Here is a 19,451-nt window from a genome sequence, read left to right as displayed (position 1 = left end):
GTAAATAACTAATGTGGCTTAAAGATGCAGTAAAGGCAGGCAAAATTAATTAGCCAACCAATCAATATAAATTCTTATGAGAAACTGACAGTGTAGTAATAAAACACTCTAAATGGAATAGTACACAACAATGAAATAGGCTTTATTTTTGCAACAATGGTAAGAAACCATCAATGATTAGCTGATCAGCATGATTAAGTGACAACAGTTTTATTTATTTACTCATTAAATTAGAACAAAAACAACAATTTTTTGTGTTAAAAAATAAAAATTGTTTAGTTTTTTAAATTTAAATTCATCTTTTAAACTAAATTTTAATTAGATTAGATTAAATTGTAATTTAATTCAGCTTAATTTCTTTTTATTTATTTAATTAATTCTGTTACTCAAACTTTTCAAATTTAATCATTTTCAAAATCCAAACTTATCCCACCGCCATTTTGGGTACAGCAATCATACCAATGTTTTATTTACACTGTTTTTCTTGTCTTTAAGAAACCTTTAAAGTGATGTACCAAACAAAGGGTGTTACCATATAAAATATTTGAGTTTCAATCCCTGGGCCATCTCCAGGAAGGGGTTGAAATTTTATTTCTCATCAAAAGGAAAAGTAGTTGACCAATAACTTATCCTGAAAGTTACAGTATTCTATTTGGAATGGTTTTAAAGTTGGGGGGTGGGGTTCCATTCTTTTGACTTACTCTGTTTAGTTAAAAGCGATTATCATGTAATAATGTGAAGTATAATCCTTAATCAATCACATCTTTTACACATATATATGTAAGTGATTAAGGTTTGTGTTACTAGTTAAAAATATTAAATGTATGAAATAATAGTAAATATGTGAAACGAACAATAAATAAAATGAGTACAAAATAAAGTAGATGTTAATGGATATTATTAGAGTAAATATAACTTCAACATATTAGAAAAAGATGCAACTAATTCAGAAGGATTTTATTTATTTTTTTTATTTTACTTAGCTTATTAATAAACTAATTATAATTAATTAAATACAAACTAATTATAATTATTAATAAACTACTCATTAACAGAATAATATTGATTCTGTAAAAAAAATTCTTTTAATTTAATTTTAAATATGAGATCTTTAAATGGATTAGCAATTTATTAAATATGGTCAAAAAAGCAACCAACCATAAAAACAAAGCATAAATATGTCCCATTTGTGTTTGCCAAAATGTTGCTTAAGCAAAAATATTAATAGGTTAAGAAAGATTAATAGGATTCATGATTTATAATAGTGGATACCTCAAATCATGATCTAACCATAATGTTTTTATGTCTTAATTCTGACTTTTTAAGCAGCTGCAAAATATATATCTCAACAGGAACTATTAACAGACAACAACTTGCAACACAAAAAATACCAAAGAAACACTCACTCTTATTGAACAGGATCTCAAGTGAAAAATAATTACAAAAAATAAGGATTCTTAAGAAGAAAGTAAAAGTTGCCCACTATTTGAAGATTTTTACAAGAATTTTCTTGTTAGCAAATAGGTTCTAAGAAAAAGGTTTATCATCAATATTTATAAAATATAAAAATATCAGTATTTAATACATTACACAAGTTCAACGACCTGAAAATTGTGCATCAGTTGATCATCAGTAAGTTTCAGGTGACGTTGACATGCACCTGGGTTACAAAAGCATCCTGTTCTTATGTGAATCTTATATAGATTTGTCAAGGCTTGTACCTAATAACACAATACCACATCAATCAATACAAATAATAAACTAAGTTTAATTAACTAAATATTATAACTTATATTAATTCAATTAATATTTTAATTAAATACAGAATTAATGGTTTTTTTTTACTCAAAAATATAAATAGCTTACACAGTAGATCAAAAAATATAATGAAAAAATGTCTTACATGATATAAGAATAATTTTTACATTTTAAACAAGCTATTTTTTTCCTCTATTTTAGAATAAGAAAATAGGACCTTTCTACTTTCCAAAATCATGTTTACAAAACTAATTTCACAATTTTATTAAGTTTTTAAATTTCACCATTTTTAAATTTTACATTACAATTTACATAATGATGTGATAACCTTAAAAATTCAAACTTACATGTCTCCATTCTGTATTGCGTATTTGACTCATAGCATCTTTTGATGTAAGCTTTCCACCAATTCTTACACAAAGATAAAGAGTAAATTTTATGGTTTAACATTTTTATTTTTCATCTTAGTCTTTCTAAAGCCTATTACAATGTTTTATGAGATTTTACAGGGAATTCCTAGACTTTTTCAATAGCACATCAGTTAGTGCTACTAACAGAATGAATATCATCCTGTAACCTAGATGAAACATGTGAAATCGCCTTAGCAAAAATTTCAATGCAACATTTTGCTTAATTATCATACTATGCTTTTTTATATCAAAAAGTATTACTTGTACCTGGAAATTTTTATTTAAAATGAGTGATTTTCACAAAAAAACAATCTAATTGAGCAGTATCCTAAATCGAGCAGTAATCCTTTGAAAGCATTCCAGAAATGTTTTAAAGGATGGTAGAATTGTTAGAGCAGTGCATTCAAACTGGAGATAACGTTTAAAGTAACAAGGCTGAGTAAGCAGAAAAGTTTCTGTTTAAAAGGTTTGGTAATTATACGAAAAACCTCATATATAGTTATACTTAATTTGTAAAAACAAATTTTATTTTACTATTCCTAATGTAGCAAGCAATATATTACTGTAATATATTTAAAATATTTTTATCTTAAAAATCTTTACTCAACCTGTCATGTCTTCATCCAGAGTAGTCCATAAAGAATTATCAGTTAGAGTGGGATTCAAACCTTGGTTAGTACTACTCTGGTCCATAAGCCAACATCATGGTGATTATAAACATATAATTTTTTTTTTTTTTAATTTTAATTTAAATACCATTACTCTCAATACAGATATAAAAATGAAATGAACAACAAATGAATATTAAATGTATCAGAATAAATCTGCATGTAGAGGAACTGACTTTTAGCCTAAAATGTATGCTTTACCTTTAATACTTCAAATATGTTTATTTGAAGTATATTAAGTATACAGTATATTAATCATATACTATCAGCAGTATATGATTAATATACTGCTGATGAAGTGATGTATATTGCTGAAGTGAATCAAAAAAAGAAAAATTCAGCATATAAAGGTATACTTTTGAATTATTTATCAAATTATTTTGCTGTTAGTGTGCATTTTAATAAATTATACATATTTTTTTAACACAGATATTTTAATTAACTATAAATGTGAATACACATATGTGTTGTTATCAATTTTGTTATGATGTTTATTTTGTTTTTCCTCATATGAACAGGTTTAATCTACAATCAAAAATTCTAGTAAAAAGACAGATACATTTTTCAAAATATTAGAATTTGAGGTACTTTGGAAACAGAGGTGGATCAAAGTGTGTTTACATGATGGAAGAATCATGTAAAGCAAATATTGCTAAAATAGCGGGTTTTTGTTGGTATATATTAGGTTGAAAAAGAATCAAGACTTTGAAGACCAAAATTGAGAACACATTTATTGTTATTGAAGAATAATATTATGAGACCACATATGCACTATGTTTTTCTAAGATCTCTGCCATTTTTCTCGCAACCTGATAATCCCTTTGCTATAAAACTTCTGTGATTTCTGGTAAAAAATTGTGACACATGGCTTTCACAGGCCTCTTGAAACTGACTTAACATCACTCAGGGAGTTTTGCAAAGCTCGAAACAAATAACAGTCTGCTAGTGTCAGGTCTGGGCTACATGGTTGTTGCATTAAAACCTCCCAGTCACATTCTCTTAAATTCTGATGGGTCGTTAAAGATGTATCTGGTTTGGCGTTGTCAGCATGGTATACAACACCCTTTCAGTTCACCAGTTCAGGCCATTTATTTTGAACTGCTAGGTGCAATCACACTAATTTTTGACAGTACAGGTCTGAGTTTATCGTTCTGCCTGTAGCAGCAGCTCATGATGCACAATGCCCTTCCAATCACACCAAACACACAGCATTATCTTCCTGAGTGCAGTGTGGGCTTTGCCAAAGACTGTGAAGCTTCTCTTTAGTTTGACTAAGATCTTTTTTGCACATTGTTGTCATAGATATGTATTGCACCAGACTCAGATATATTGGTCAAGAAAAACCGTATCAAGGTACCTCTGTGGGTAACATGATTTCAGAACTGGATGTTGGGTGTTCAGTGGTTACTGAGCTCATCTCCAGGACTGGTAGTGGTGCACAATAACAACAATAAGAGTAGTGCCTATTTTTCAGTAACTTTGTTACATCATTTCACATTGTAAATGCTTCATGACAATACAGCCATCACTGAACAGGAAAGGTGCATTCAGATTGAATAAAAAAGACACCACTCCAAAAAGCAGATTTATGCAAAAAATAAAATCGAGGCAGTTACCATCAGGTTACTGATGAAGTTAAGGAAGTAACTCTGATAAGATACCTTAACAATAACACAGTTATTGTTGCCTTACTAATGGGCAGTGTTTCACCACTTGGACGAGCAACACAGAACAGTACCCTGAAACTATTGTGCACGCATACACATACACACACACACACACACACACACACACACACACACACAATCACTCCAGATTTTAACTTCAGGTAACCAAGACCAGATCTTCAAAGGTAGCTGTTTCATTCTGAGAAAATACGTCTTCAGCTTATTTGTCAGTTGCAGACTAAGTAAAAGATTTAAAATAACATTAAATATACAAAAACATAACACAAGTAGCATAGTTGTATAGTTGTACCTCTGCATATCCAACAAATTCACCACCTGATCTGATAATATTAAAATTAACAATGTTCCCCTGAGTAGAAGGATCAGTAAAATCTGTATCACAATACAGCATAACAGCTGGCTTATTGTTCGCATGATGCAAACTCAATAGTTTATTATGTAAATAACGCGCCACAGTAAAACAGTGCAATGATAAACTTTGCATATCTGTACTGAGTTGCTGTAATGCTTTCAGACCATGTAACAATGATATGATAGAAAGAAAGTCTAACGTACCATCCTCAAACCTGAAACAGAATAAAAGTTCCCATGTAGCAAAATAGTATGCCATTAAAATGTTATTTAATTTTTTTATAAATTTTGTACTTAGAAACAATCACTTTTTCTTAACCCTTTAATGGCCCTTTTTTGCAGAAAATCATATTATTAAGTCCTTTTTTTACCAAATCTTTATTTTCCACATTTTTTTTATCAATACAATGAAATATGACAAAAAACTAATTTAAGGATCTATTTATGTACTTTTTTATCATGCAATGCAAAAATAATATTTAAAAGTTCAATTATATCACTATCATTTACATGTGATGTACAGGACTTTTGTAATAATAAATATCACTTCCAATACCCAATTGTCATATCAATATTATTTTAAAACACTAGTAAGTAATTCAAATAATAACACGAAGATAGTTTACTCACATAAAAAATTACTAGTCAGATTACAGTAAAAAACTCTGATATTTCTTATTTATGTAGTCACATCTACAGACACAATCAGATGAAAATAATGAAAATTACACAAAGATAAAAGTAAAATTATGAAGTTGCAAGTTATAGCAGCACGCACGCACGCGCGCGCACACTCCCGCGCGCACACACACACACACACACACACACACACACACACACACACACACACACATCACCCCTGAGGGAGATCCTTGCTAGTCTTAGCTATAAATCTGCACACACTTAATGTAACATTCTACAGTACACTTAAAATTAAAAAAAGTTGCATAATAAAAAAACTAATGTAATGTAATGAGTTACATATATAATGCTTAGATAATTTTTATCAGAAACTAAACCATTATTTACTTATGATTTCTTTTATGTTATAAACAGAAGAATCACCAGTCCTTTAAAACTAAAACATAGAGCACTTCTAAATGCTTCTGTATTTATTTAAGGTAAATATGAATGAGCAACTTTCTATTCAAAGACAAAAGATTTTAATACCTGAAAAAAAAATTGTCAGATGATGGCAAATATGGAAAAATAACATATTTTTCTCTGATAACAGTCCACAAAATTCTGATAAGTAGCCCATTTTTTGAAAATTTTCTGCAAAAGTCAGAATGACAACACAGTGATCGAGAAAAAACAATTATTATACCTCTTTTAATATTAAAGTAATCTATCTACACACCTTTCATGTATTGAAGGCCGTTTAACATGATAGGGTTGTGAACTCAAGGCAATGAGAACCGTTCCGCCACCATAATAAGATTTTATGAGAAGACTGCTTGCCCTTTTGTTATTAACAAGCAAAGCTCCAAGCCCAGTTGGGAAGCCAAACAACTTATAAAATGACAAACAAACAAAATCTGGTTTATAAGTCGAGAGATCCAACTGACTAGTAGATACAAGAGCTGCAGCATCAAGCATACAATACCATTTTTCATTGCTGAAATCAAAACAAATTTCCTTTATTATACATTTTTTTTAATATAAAAAGTACAAATAAACATTTTACTGTAATAATTAACTAACTTTATGTAATACACATCATGTCTATAATGCTCCACTAGATAACAAAAGTAACAGCTGTAGTATTTACTAGTATGATCAAGGGGATCATAGTGAAATATTGATCAGGAGCATCACAAAATACATTTTTAGCCTTTAAAAAAAATACTCATGAAAAAAGAACTCATTTTCGAAAGAAAGTGAAACATGAATCTGAAGGACATCAGTATGGGTTTAAGGGGAAAATCCACAATCAATTTTATCTTTCCATGTAACAGATGACTGGAAAGAGTTCAGAATATGGGAAGGAGTGAATTATAAACTTTATGGATATTAAAAACACCTATGATAGGCTCTACCAAAAGGAACATACAATTAGTACTAAAATGAAAGTAAATGCCTCAGAAATTAAAATTAATGTACAGAAATTGTGAAATCACAGTAAGGATGTTTATGGAAGAAACTGGAGCAATACAAGGTTGTCTACTCATGCTTTCATTATTTAATACCAATATGGATAAAATCCATAATGTGTTGAAGTAGAAGAAGAGGAGATATAGTTCACTTACTGTTTACTGTTTAGGTATAAAAAACTTGAAAATAGAGAATACAAATAAGGACAGAGAATATTAAAACATTATTAATAACACAAAGTGATTGAAATGAAAGAGGTACTAGCAAAGGAAAAGTACTAGAAATTGATAAATTTTCTAAGTGCACAGAGTTAAAATAACTGAAGATGGAAAGATCGGTCAGGAAATCAGTTGTAGAGTGCAAATCCCAGGAGGATTTCACCAAAATATTAGAGAAGTACCAATGAAATGTAAAAATAGCCAACAATCATAAGTTATTAAAACCCTATTCTAATAAGTTTTGAGTCTTAGGCAACTACAAGAAGAAGAGATGAAAGTAGAAGCATCTAATTAACATTTAATTCCTAAAAAAAAACATTTAAGAAGCATGGTAGGAAAGACGAGAAGTGAAAATACAACAATATTATAATAAAAGAAGACCAAAAATGTAGAGCACCACAGGAAATAAATCAATCCCTACAGATTAGGTTGATAAATGCATTTACAGAGAATCCCAAGTAAAAAAATCAAGAAACCAAGTAAAAGAATTGAAATTAAACATTAAGTGTTTAATTTCAATTCTATTGGCAGAAGACAGCTTTCATAATCCCACGATGTAAGCACAGGAAGAATAAAATAAAAATAGTGATTGGAACTCTGAAGTAAACTCTATACATTATTTTAACTAAATTCAATATTTGACTAGAGGTAGGGATCTCACACAGGTTCTAACTTGTTGTATAATGATATAGAGATATCACAAAAGGTTCTGACTTGTCATACTCCATCATTAACAGTGATGCACTGCAATGCATACCAGCATCATAAGCACGCAGGTTGGGCGCTAGCTGCGATGCATTCTTGCTTCCTTTTGCTCAAAATATTTTTCACTTATATCTAGAAAACGGATGAATTATTCGAAAAAAAACAATCAAAAGAGGAAAAAAGTATTTCTTTTTTATTGTTTTATGGAATACCACCATTAAAATCTCAAATAACGTATGTCATGCTAGCCATGATGCATTCCTGCTTCCTTTTGCTGAGCATATTTTTCTCCTATACTCAAGAACGATAAAATTCTTGAAAACATCATGAGGCAAAAAGTGTTTCTTTTTTTATTGTTTTATGAATACAATCATCAAAATCTGAAAAGAGCATAATTTTTAAATTGTCCTCTAGTGTATACCCCCCCTTCTACAGGATGGGCGGGAAGTCCCTTTACGGTAGTTATGAATTATTAGGATAGATGCACCTTACCCTTCTATGGATCTAAAACGTCTGCGTGGGTTCCCCCATGTTTATAGCACAGCTGTATGCGCCTCCACGTCCGGTTGTTCATCTGTAACAGTATATCAAGGATGATCATTTCAGATGTTCACCGAACAGCATCTTGGAATTGCTTGTTGTTGATGTATCTGTGTTTTCGGATCACTTCTTTTACAAAACCACACAATGCATTATCTGATGTGATGAGATCAGGGCTTCTTACTGGCCAAGGCAAGTGACCCATGTCCACCAATCTTCTTCTGAACCATATCCGATCCAGCAATTCAGAAAAAATCAATGTGTCTGTGAACATTTAAAGTAAAATGTGCTCCTTTTGCTGAGCATATTTTTCTCTTATACTCAAGATGGATAAAATTTTAGAAAAAAATCAGAAGAGGCAAAAAGTGTTTTATTTTATCTTGCTGAAATATAAGCAATTCCTTTTGCCTTTAATTCTGGAAGCAACCATTCATTGATCAATCTCAGATAACTGTGTTAATTAACTACACTATTGCAAAATAAGGTCCAAGATGTTCAGCGTAATCCCAACCCAAATCATAACATGAGGCAGATGGTGTTTGATTCCTCAAAAAAGAGAGGATAATCTTTCACCCAGAAAATAAACCATTTCAGTTACGAAAGCTTCAATAAATCACACATTCATCTGAGAATATACATTTTTTTACCATTTTGCTCTCAGAAAGCATTCAAACAATAACTGACATGCATAAACACATTGATCAAGGTCATTGTCACTCATCTCATTTACTGTGGCTAGACGAAAACATTTAATTTTCAAGTCTTTCCACATTTGATCTCACATTGTCGATATTGCAATGCCTAACTCTGCAGAAAATTTGTGTGTTGATTTCATCAGCGACTGTTGAATAAATGCATTAAGAACAATTCCTGTTGCAAAAGACTTCTTCTACTATGTCAGTAACATTTCATGTAATGGTGAGATGATTTCCCAAAATGCACAAAGAATTCATTCATAATGTTCTCCAATGTTTCACCAGTATGTGGATATCCGTTCATGGACGCACACACAAGCTAAAAAATGCTTTTTGACAGCGAACACACTCATACCTGCCACTGTTCCACCCTTGACTATAACTAAGGTCATCCCACCACGAACTAAAATAACCAGTTTTTTAAATAACCTATCCCTTAAAAAACTGGTTATTTCAAAATGCATTTGGTAGAGAAAAGGTAGTACACACCAAAATGGAGAGTACACTATTCCACAGGTCACAGAATAGTTTCAGCAGAAATGAAGCACCATGTGTTAATTATCAAAGCCTTCTTCAAAAATGGCAATTTCATGGTTACAACCCACCATACCTTTGGCTCACATTTTAGCATTTTCTTCTGGATCTGTGACCACGTGAAACAATCATCAGATCTGAAACAAACTTACATCAGCATGCTGATGAATTAAGAAAAAAACTTTCTGCAAAGAATCATTCAGTCAGAACATGTTGAAGAAAACCTTGAAACAATCAGGGCAACATTTACCTCTCTTGGAATCTCAAAAACAACCATTCAATCACACAAGTATTACATCAGGATCTATGCCTTAATTAAAACAAAATGGTGGATAGAAGGGTTTAAGTCAAGTGTTTAGAGTGAAAAGACCTTATCTCCAATACTGTCATTTTACAGGAGACTGAAGTAACCATAATAACACTAACAGTTACTTCTACTAACAATTTAATTGTAACTTAAGAAATTGTTAGTTTTCAGACTCCTGTTAAGCCACAGTTTTGGAGATACAGTCTTCTCACTCCTAACCCACCGGATTGGTCAAGTGGCATCTTCCCAAATCAGCTGATTTGAAAGTCAAGAGTTCCAACATTCAAGCCCTAGTAAAGGCAGTTAATTACTTTTAGTTGTTTGGTGGTTGGATTTCAATTAACCACACATCTCAGGAATGGTCAAACTGAGACTATACAAAACTACACTTCATTTACACTCATTCATCCTCTGAAGTAATACCTGAATGGTAATTCCCAGAGACAAAACAGGAAAAAGAAAAAGCCTTCTCACTCCAAAATCCTCAAAGTGTTCTGAACTGTACTATTAGGGAGAATTTTCACGAACAATTTCTTTTAATGTTTAATCATGAAAATTTAATGGAAGTTATACTCATGACAGATTAAATATTTTGAATTATTAGATACCATCAACAAATATTTCATGATGACTGATAAGAAAATAGTAAAACAATTCATGAAGTGTTGCTACAAAAAAGAGAATGACAGTTTGAAATGGTAATTCATTTCAAGGCATCACAGGCCTATACTTCTTCCAAGACCATGACCTTGTTGTAGTTACAATTATATAGTATAATATCGAAATGCTGCATGCTATTCTAGAACTACTTCATTTACTATCATATTAGCAGGATGAAGTTAATACTCATATATACCACAAACAATAATGGTTGTGTTCAATGGAAAAATCTAAATGAAAACATTTCCTTAGATTTCCAGTTATGTTTATTTATATTAAAATTTAAACGGCATCAACTTTTATGGCCACTAGTTATTAATAGAAATAAAAAATATGCAGTAAAGCTGCATTTAGAATCTTTTAATTTCAGTGACTTAACCAAGAGGTTATAGGTTGGCCACAGGTATTTACTTTTCTTTACTTCCTGCAATTTTCAAAATACTACACCTCAGACTGTTGTATAAAAATCTGGTTAATGTGTTGTTTAACAATCAATCATCTAAGCGTTGAACAAAAATCGCATTACAAAAATATTGCAGTCTACTGTCTTAGCCAGGACCAACAACTAGTCTGATTTTCTTATTTTTATAAACATTTACATCCAATAAACTTATTTTTTTATTATGTTGGATTTATTTTTATATATTTATGACATTTTTATACAAGCTCTGTAGTTCACTAAATGTTATTTCATGTTTCTCAAGTAATTTGTTTATTACAAATTACAAAAGTGTCTTCTACATTCTTAAACAAAATTTTATTTAGGAGGTATTTATAATATTAAAAACAATTATTTCCAGTAAATCTTACAAAACATTTCCAGCATTGAACTACTTAGTGGGTTAATTTTACAATAATTTAATAAAATACTTAGCAATAAGTAACTTTTAAAGCTTTTGAGATAAAAATAAAAAAATTAATTTGAATACGAAAACAACAGTAAGTTATAGCATAAAATTAACAGTAAGTTTTTAATAAATAAAAATAATAAAATGAACACTACAAAAAAAAATATAAAATGCGTACGAGGGATATTCAATAATTAATGACATCAAACTGATGTAAAAAAACAGTTCATTCAATGACAATGAAACTTTTTGAGGGTCAAGTTGGCAACCTTGGGAGCATATTTTATTAGCTGTTTGATCATAATTAATCTAAATATAACCTCTTTTGTTGATTTCAGAATGTCATTTCCACTTGAAATTTGTACGCCAAAAAAGCAACGTTCAGTGAAAATATTTCTGCTTGAAACTTGTAGCCAGAAGAACAATGTTCAGAAATAAGATTTTTGCTATCAGAAAGTGTGAAATCGGCAGAAATTTATTCAAGAATGTTGAAACAGTATGTTGAAATGTGTTTAAACTGCAGTAACGTGTATAAGTGTGTGGAATAGTTTAATTTGGGCAGAACAAGTGTAACTGATCTCCATCACTTTGGAAGATCAAATGAAGTTTCAATTACTGCGATGCAAAATCGCATAAATGATCTTATTCACAAAGACAGGCGAGTCAAAATTTCCCAAATTGCTAGTTTGTGTAATATTAGTGTTGGAACCACACATTCAATCATTCATGATGTGCTGAATTATTGCAAAACGTGTTCAAGATGGGTTCCAAGACAGATGACTCAAGCCCATAAAGACACCTGGATTTGCATTTGTTCTGAGCTCAAAGAATCAAACCCAAATCCAAACATTGAAGTCTTGAGTAGAAACTGGATTTGCCCACTAAAAAAAATTCAAAACTCAGGCGTCAGCTGGTAAAGAAGTTGATGGTCTTTTGGAACTTCCACGGCCCAATTTTTAGTGACTATTTAGAACACCGTCCTGTGAAAATGTGTATTATTCTAACATGCTCCAACAGAAAGCGAGACCCGCGATAAGGTGAAAACATCAGGCAGCTCTCTAAAAAGGTGTGATTCTCTTGCATGACAACATGTGCACCCACATCGCTCAGAGAATGGGAGAAACACTTGACATGTTGGGTTGGGAAGTATTGCCATATTCTCCTTACAGTCCAGACCTCACCCCATCCTATTTTGATTAGATCAACCAGCTCATTTTTATGCAGCAAAAAGTTCAACAACAACAAAGTGATCAAAAAAGCTGTACATGAATGGTTTAAACAGCAAGGTAAAAACTTCTACACTGCAGGAATCAGAAAGCTTACAGAATGATGCGACAAGTGTCTAAATGTTACTAAAGACTATGTTGAAAAGTAGTGTAAAAGTTTCATTGTCACTAAATTAACCATTCATTTCTCTCTACATCAATTTCTCATTAATTATTAAACATCTCTTGCATTACAACTGCAGAATAAATATTACTGGTTTCATTCATTATCCTCATTAAATAAAAGATTTCTACTTCATCACTCAACCTACGAGGGCTGTAAATATAATAATGAGACCAGTTTTTTTGGCAGCCAAAGTGGTAACACTGTAAAGTTACTGGTAAACATATAGTTATATGAACAGCTGGTTTATATTAGGTATTGATATTTTCAGTCTATTGTTGCCATATAAGACATAAACAAACTTTTCATGAAAAGAGTTTCTGAGTGCGATAGACACAAGCACGCGCTTGTGTGTCCATGATTAATATACACATTCATTTCATGCAGAAATGTGCATGAAACTACTTACCTAGACTACTTTTGTAAATTGTTTTTATATTTAGAAATTAACTTCAGTATTCAATACTTGAATGATATGTAACAAATAAGGTTCTACGAATTAAATTTTTTTAACTTTAATCCCTGAAGACTGAACCTCAGGGATCAACTTGTCAGATCTTAGTATCTGACAAGTTTAAATCAATAATTAATGTTTTGATTCTTAATAATATTTGATCTGATATAATTCAGTGTACAAATATTTTATCTACACAAGACCACTGATAAAATCTTTTACCATGACAAATTATTGAATCATATGCAAAAATAACAATAATTAAATAACAATCAAGTTAGTTTTTTAGAAATAAAATGATATATAACAAATAATTACCTAGTTGCTCTGCCTTTATGCTTTTTGTTTAAAACTCCTTGATGGCATTTTTCAATCCACGTCAATGGATATTTTAAGCCTGAAAAATTACACTGTGCAGGGAAAACAAACAATGAATTCACTGCCGAAAAGTGCTTATTATTACTGTTATCAATCTCACTGATGTCACCATGACTTATTCCATTCATCAGTTCAAATGCTTCATCATGAGGTATACACCACAGTTGTGCGCCCCTCTGCGATACAACCTCTCGCATTCCTAACACACTAGTGTGGTTATCTTGGATGTACGCAAATGACCCGATATGACCTGAAATAAATTCATTTCTTAGAGATCAAATATTCACAAGAAAATACAGCTTGATTTATAATTTTGCCAAGTGTATATCAACTATTATTCCACTACATACACCAACATAAACAATTTGTGTTTATAAATTCAAATATATATATATAAGAACAACTCCCTCTGGTAACAAAAACAATCTTTCTGACAATTCAGAAAGATGCTTTCACTAAACTAAAATTTCATAAAATTTAAAACTATAGTTTGAAAGGTTATTTGAATTCCTAGGAAGGGACTTCTCCCTGATGTAAAATAATTTTTAGCCATTATTTTCTATTATTTAAAAACGTTTTGCATTACTTGTATTATTTTTCAACCAATTATTTTGCAGTCAATCAACACATTTTTAGCAATACAATTTAAAACAACATTTACCTGAATAAATTATTTTAAATAACTCAACACCCATCTGGATTAAGAGTAATAGTCCTGCCAAATTAAAATGTTCCATAACACCAATAGATGTTCTTTTTGGTATAGACAAAAGGAATTGTTAATCATAAGATAATTATGAGGGGGAATTTAGTAGGAGGGGAGTCCAGAAAATAACTTATGTTTTGGCATAAAAAAAAAGCAGCTGTTAGAAAAAAAGTTTACGACATAAAATTTGAAACTACATTTATCCTTAAATTACTTTTCTATGTAATTCCAGAATAACTTGGGACACTTGTCATATTTGTAGATGAGCTTTTGTATCTCTTCATCAAATAATTCTGCCACCTGGTTTTTCAACCATTCAGTGACATTTTCCTGGAGCCTCTCTCATCATCAAATTACCTAGATGCCAGCAGAGTTTTTCACTTTTTCACGTGAAGGAACAAATGATAATCACTTAGGAATTAGATCTGGGCTGTATGCAAGATGTCAAAAATTTCCAATCAAACTTCCCCAAAGTATTTTAATACAATGAGCCATATGCAGTCATGCATTGTAATGGATGAAGAAAATCCTAGAAGTCAATATGCCGCATCGCTTGTTTTGGATTGCTTTCTACAGCATTTTTAAGATCTGTATTTATTGTAGCGCCACCTTCCATGAATTCAACAAAAATTACTCCTTTTCTGTCTCAGAAAACTGCAGCCATCACTTTTCTTGCTGACAGTGTTTTTCATTATTTTCAGTTTTTCAGGAATCTTTATGATCAACTCCACAGACTGTTCTTTTTTTGATTCAAGATTGAAAACCAAATTTTGTCACCTATCTTGATATCTAATCAAGAAATGTCTCACCTTCCATGTCATAGGCCTAAAGAAAAGTCAAAGCAAATGCAATATGCTGCAATTTGTGTTGTTCTGAAAAACATTTTGAAACTCATGAAGTGCAAAACCTATGGTAAATCAACTTTTTCTTCATAACTTCATGCAAAAGGCTACATGAAAACTTTGACAAAGTTTTTTGCCAAAAGAAATCTAATAACCAATCTCACTTCACAACTGGTCGGGATTTTCTATAGTGGCATACACTTTAAACATTTGTAAACATCAACAAGGCACACACAGTCCTTCACATAGCTCAGCTTGATGCATACTGAATCAGGCTAGGAATGACCACAAATGGTATCCCCATTCATTTGTAAACAATAGCAAAATGAAAATCGAAAGTTCCAACGTTTAAATCCCACTAAAGGCAGTTACTTTTAAACGGATTTGAATACTAGATCGTGGATACTGGTGTTCTTTGGTGGTTGGGTTTCAATTAACCACAGATCTCAGAAATGGTCGACCTTTTCCTATACAAGACTACACTTCACTTACACTCACATTGCCTTATCATGACAATAATTTCAGATGGTGAAACTCCTGACTATGAAGTGAAAGGTAAGTCAGACAACCAGCTCAAAGAATTTTATGAAGCAGGTTTTGGGGGACTGAAAAAGCTTAGAAATAAATGTATCCCGAAATCCATAACAGTGATAATCATGTTGAAAGATAAAAGTGGTTTTCAAATAAGTAGAATAAATGTTTAATAACATTGATCTGTTTACTTTCAGTAAAAATTTAAAGAAAAATTACATAGTAAGTGAAAAGTCATGAAAATGACTTTCAATCAATCAATCAAACTCAAATAATTAATATTTCTAGTATAAGAAATGCTGGAACAAAACTCTAAACCATTTAAAAAAGTGAATGAGAAAAATATCACTACAAAACCGGTTTTGAGTAAAAGAATATCTTTTATCTAAAAAGAAAGATATGTGCATATAGTAATAAATTACTATAAAATAGGCTGTTAATTAATACCAGAAAGGCATAAATTGTAATTAAACTAAAGCAATGTTGAAGTGATGAATAAATTAAAAAACATTAAACCAGCTAAAGTGAATGTAACTTATTAACAAAACATGAGTTACAACGATATGATTTAATACTTCAACTGAAAATTACAAACTTATACAATTATTAAATTAGCACACTTAAAAACAAAGGATTAAGAATTACATCGAAAAAAGGAAGAATATGTAATTAAATCCAATAATTAACTCTAAATGAAAATTTTGAAAATTCCATTACACCAAATATAACATGTAATTTAGATTTGGAAATTATTTACATCACAAAGTTAAAAAAATAGATAGCCTATTCAGAAATAAATCCAAAACATAAAAAATATAATATAAATAAATGTAGTTAGTTTGCATGTGCTTTTAATTCTGGGTCTAATTACCAGCACAAGTCAAGACATTTCTTTAATCTTCCTACCCTAAAATACAACAAACCAGATACAGCTGATATATACATATACAAACAAACCTGTTTCTGATAAATGATTATTACTCCCTTTAAAATTAAAAGTCTCTGCAACCATTTTTAATGATGATGTTGCACCAGATGTAAATATTATGCTGTACTCACTTGCATCGGTGTTAAAGTGATTAAGAATCCTGTTAACAACAAAAAAATATTAACTTAGGAAACACAGGAACAAAGAATTATCTACACATATGAACAATTTTCTTACTCATGTAAGAGAATAGAAAAGTTCAAATAGATTTAAAAATGGATAATTAAGACTGTTTAACATCTACATGAAGTGATTTCAAATTATTAGCTAAAACAATTCATAAAAGAATGGAATCAAAGGTAGAAGATAAATAATATGTACAGACAAATTCAACTTCACAAATATAGATATATGGGATAAAATTTAAACCCCAGATTAAGCTTAGAAAATAGGCTGAAGGAAAACAAAAAGTACTTAAGCATTAATAGGAATGGTACTTAACTCAATTTTTACTTTAATTACTGTATTAATGCTCCTGTAAGTTTGATGTATAACTAAATTGTTTCCTTACACTTACTTATATCAATTCACAATGTTCAGAAGTTTTTAGTAGCATAAGGGATCACTGTGAAATAATCATTCATGTTATGCTGCCGCTACAGGAACTCCAAACATGAACCCACAGGTGCAAATTCACTGGAAAAACTCTTAGATTTGTTCCCAAATTCTAATGAATATCCACTATTATGAAATCATCCATCTAGCATGATATCCCTACTTCATACCATCCTTTAATCAATTTTTCCTATGAAACCATTTCTGCCAACCTTTTTGAGAGGGCATTGTAATAACAATGATAAATAACTAACTCTCTCTCTTATAATACAACAAAGTTTTATAATGCATGCAGAAAAAAATGTGAAATAAAGACTTCTAAACTGCCAGTTCACTCAACGATCATAAGGTTACCAGTACAGATGGGTTGCAAGCATTTATTAATGCTGATCGTGTACTGTATATTAATCATTATTTTCTTTCAAACAAATTTTTATTATTATAATCTGCATTCAGTGTGGCCAGTAATACTTAATTTTGCATTGTTTATTTCTGGAATCTTCAGTCATTGTTAAATTTTAGTATACTAGGTCTATTATTTTATCAACTACATAAAAAATTTTTTAATATTTATTTCTTAATGGCTAAGACCATCAACAAAGAGAAGTCTTAAAATATGAGAAAACCACACAATCATAACAATGGTAGAAATATTATTATTATTAGTAATGTTAAATACTTTGATGAACAGAAAAAAACAGGTAGATTATTTCATCTACTTCATCCATAAGCTGTTAACTACATTTTTCACACAAGTTATGTTGCTGCACTGTAGATTGGTGGCGATCAAGTAGAGGTGCAGTGTTAGAATGGCCATGCAGAATGCGATTCCAGTCAATAACAGTATGCATACTTATTTCTGGTCATTGTTCATCCTGTTTGGTAATTAAATGGTCAATTATTGACATCATCTCTTTGCTCCAGCCAAAAATGAAATAAAATGAACCTGTCATTAAAAATGGAATGTGTGAATTCCAACACTAATTACCTACTTACATGTTTACTTTTGTACAGCAAGACTGAGAAGGTCACTGTGTTCCTACAGCAACATGTAATTCTTCTTGTACTCTTTTCTGGAGTGCAGCTTCATTTTGTATTAATTTTGAGGCTAACATTCAAAAAGAATAATTTCATGTTCTTATAGGAAGACAATGACTTTTTCAGCAGATGGTATTTTTAGATTTTCATTTAAAAGTTCACTCAAGAACATGTAATAGTACTAGATTAAAAACGAACTGCTACCATGGTAGTATATTACACATTGAAGATAGCATCTGTATTAACTGGAGAATTAACATAGCACCTCTTATAGGCCCTCCCCCACAGGTTCTCATCCAAGTCCACCCACACTCAGCCTTTGCCTGCTTTATAGCTTCACACAAAGAATTTCTGACCGACCGGTATCATGCAACCAACTCATCCGTATTGCCGAATCCCACTGTCTGGCCCTCTGAAGATTTCTTCTGGCCACTATAGTTTCACCCCTCAGTTTGGCTATAACTTGGGACCACCAGTATATCAAGTCATGATAAAAAATAAATATTAATATCAAAAAATCATGAAAGGAAACTGATTTAATGAAGTGCCTTTTATAGAGCATTTTACAGACTATACTTCAAGCCCTATTGGAATTTATTCAATATGGATGTTAATACAGAACAAGCCGTAAAATCATAATAGGCTATTAGTAAGATAATTGTCACTAGATTTAGAAGTTTTGAGTTCAAAACCAGAAACTTCCTAAGACATTTGTGTCAAAACTAAGTGGTTAATAGAACCCCTCTTGTAATTCCATGTAATACACACCGCCTTTTTAAAAGCACCACTTTGATAAATATTTCTACTCTTCTTTTATAAGAATGCATTTAGCAGCATGGGAAAAATGTCAAACCTAACCAGGATGCAAACTGAGAAACTTCCAAATGAAAGACAGAGATGCCATCACATCAGCATGAATAATGGCAGAGTAGCACTGAACTCTGTAGCAGAGGTTATTATTATTTGATAACAAGAACATAAATAACTGCAATAATTATTCATCTTAGTTTTCATATCTAAGCTATTATTTTAAATTTAAGATAATTTAAGATTATTTGCGTTATTATTATCTTCATCTTCAAGTGAGCTGAATC

The 19,451-nt window shown here is 31.0% G+C and overlaps 1 protein-coding gene across 4 annotated transcripts in view; it reads right to left on the bottom strand.

The window, feature by feature from the left end:
• Positions 1-19,451, bottom strand: part of mal (molybdenum cofactor sulfurase) — a 71,055-nt gene that overhangs the window by 34,193 nt on the left and 17,411 nt on the right. For all 4 annotated transcript variants that reach the window (XM_075356057.1, XM_075356058.1, XM_075356054.1 and 1 more), the window contains 5 exons: positions 16,734-16,864; positions 13,638-13,947; positions 6,236-6,493; positions 4,814-5,090; positions 1,605-1,721 (listed from right to left, as the gene is read on the bottom strand). In XM_075356057.1, the coding sequence (XP_075212172.1) occupies positions 1,605-1,721; positions 4,814-5,090; positions 6,236-6,493; positions 13,638-13,947; positions 16,734-16,864 (1,093 nt within the window). The remainder of the gene's footprint in view (positions 1-1,604; positions 1,722-4,813; positions 5,091-6,235; positions 6,494-13,637; positions 13,948-16,733; positions 16,865-19,451) is intronic.

This window comes from Lycorma delicatula, chromosome 2, assembly GCF_047948215.1.
Source record: "Lycorma delicatula isolate Av1 chromosome 2, ASM4794821v1, whole genome shotgun sequence".
Lineage (NCBI taxonomy): Eukaryota > Metazoa > Arthropoda > Insecta > Hemiptera > Fulgoridae > Lycorma > Lycorma delicatula.
The sequence above is the reverse complement of the archived record's forward strand: the minus strand, read 5'-3'. Positions and strand labels throughout refer to the sequence as shown.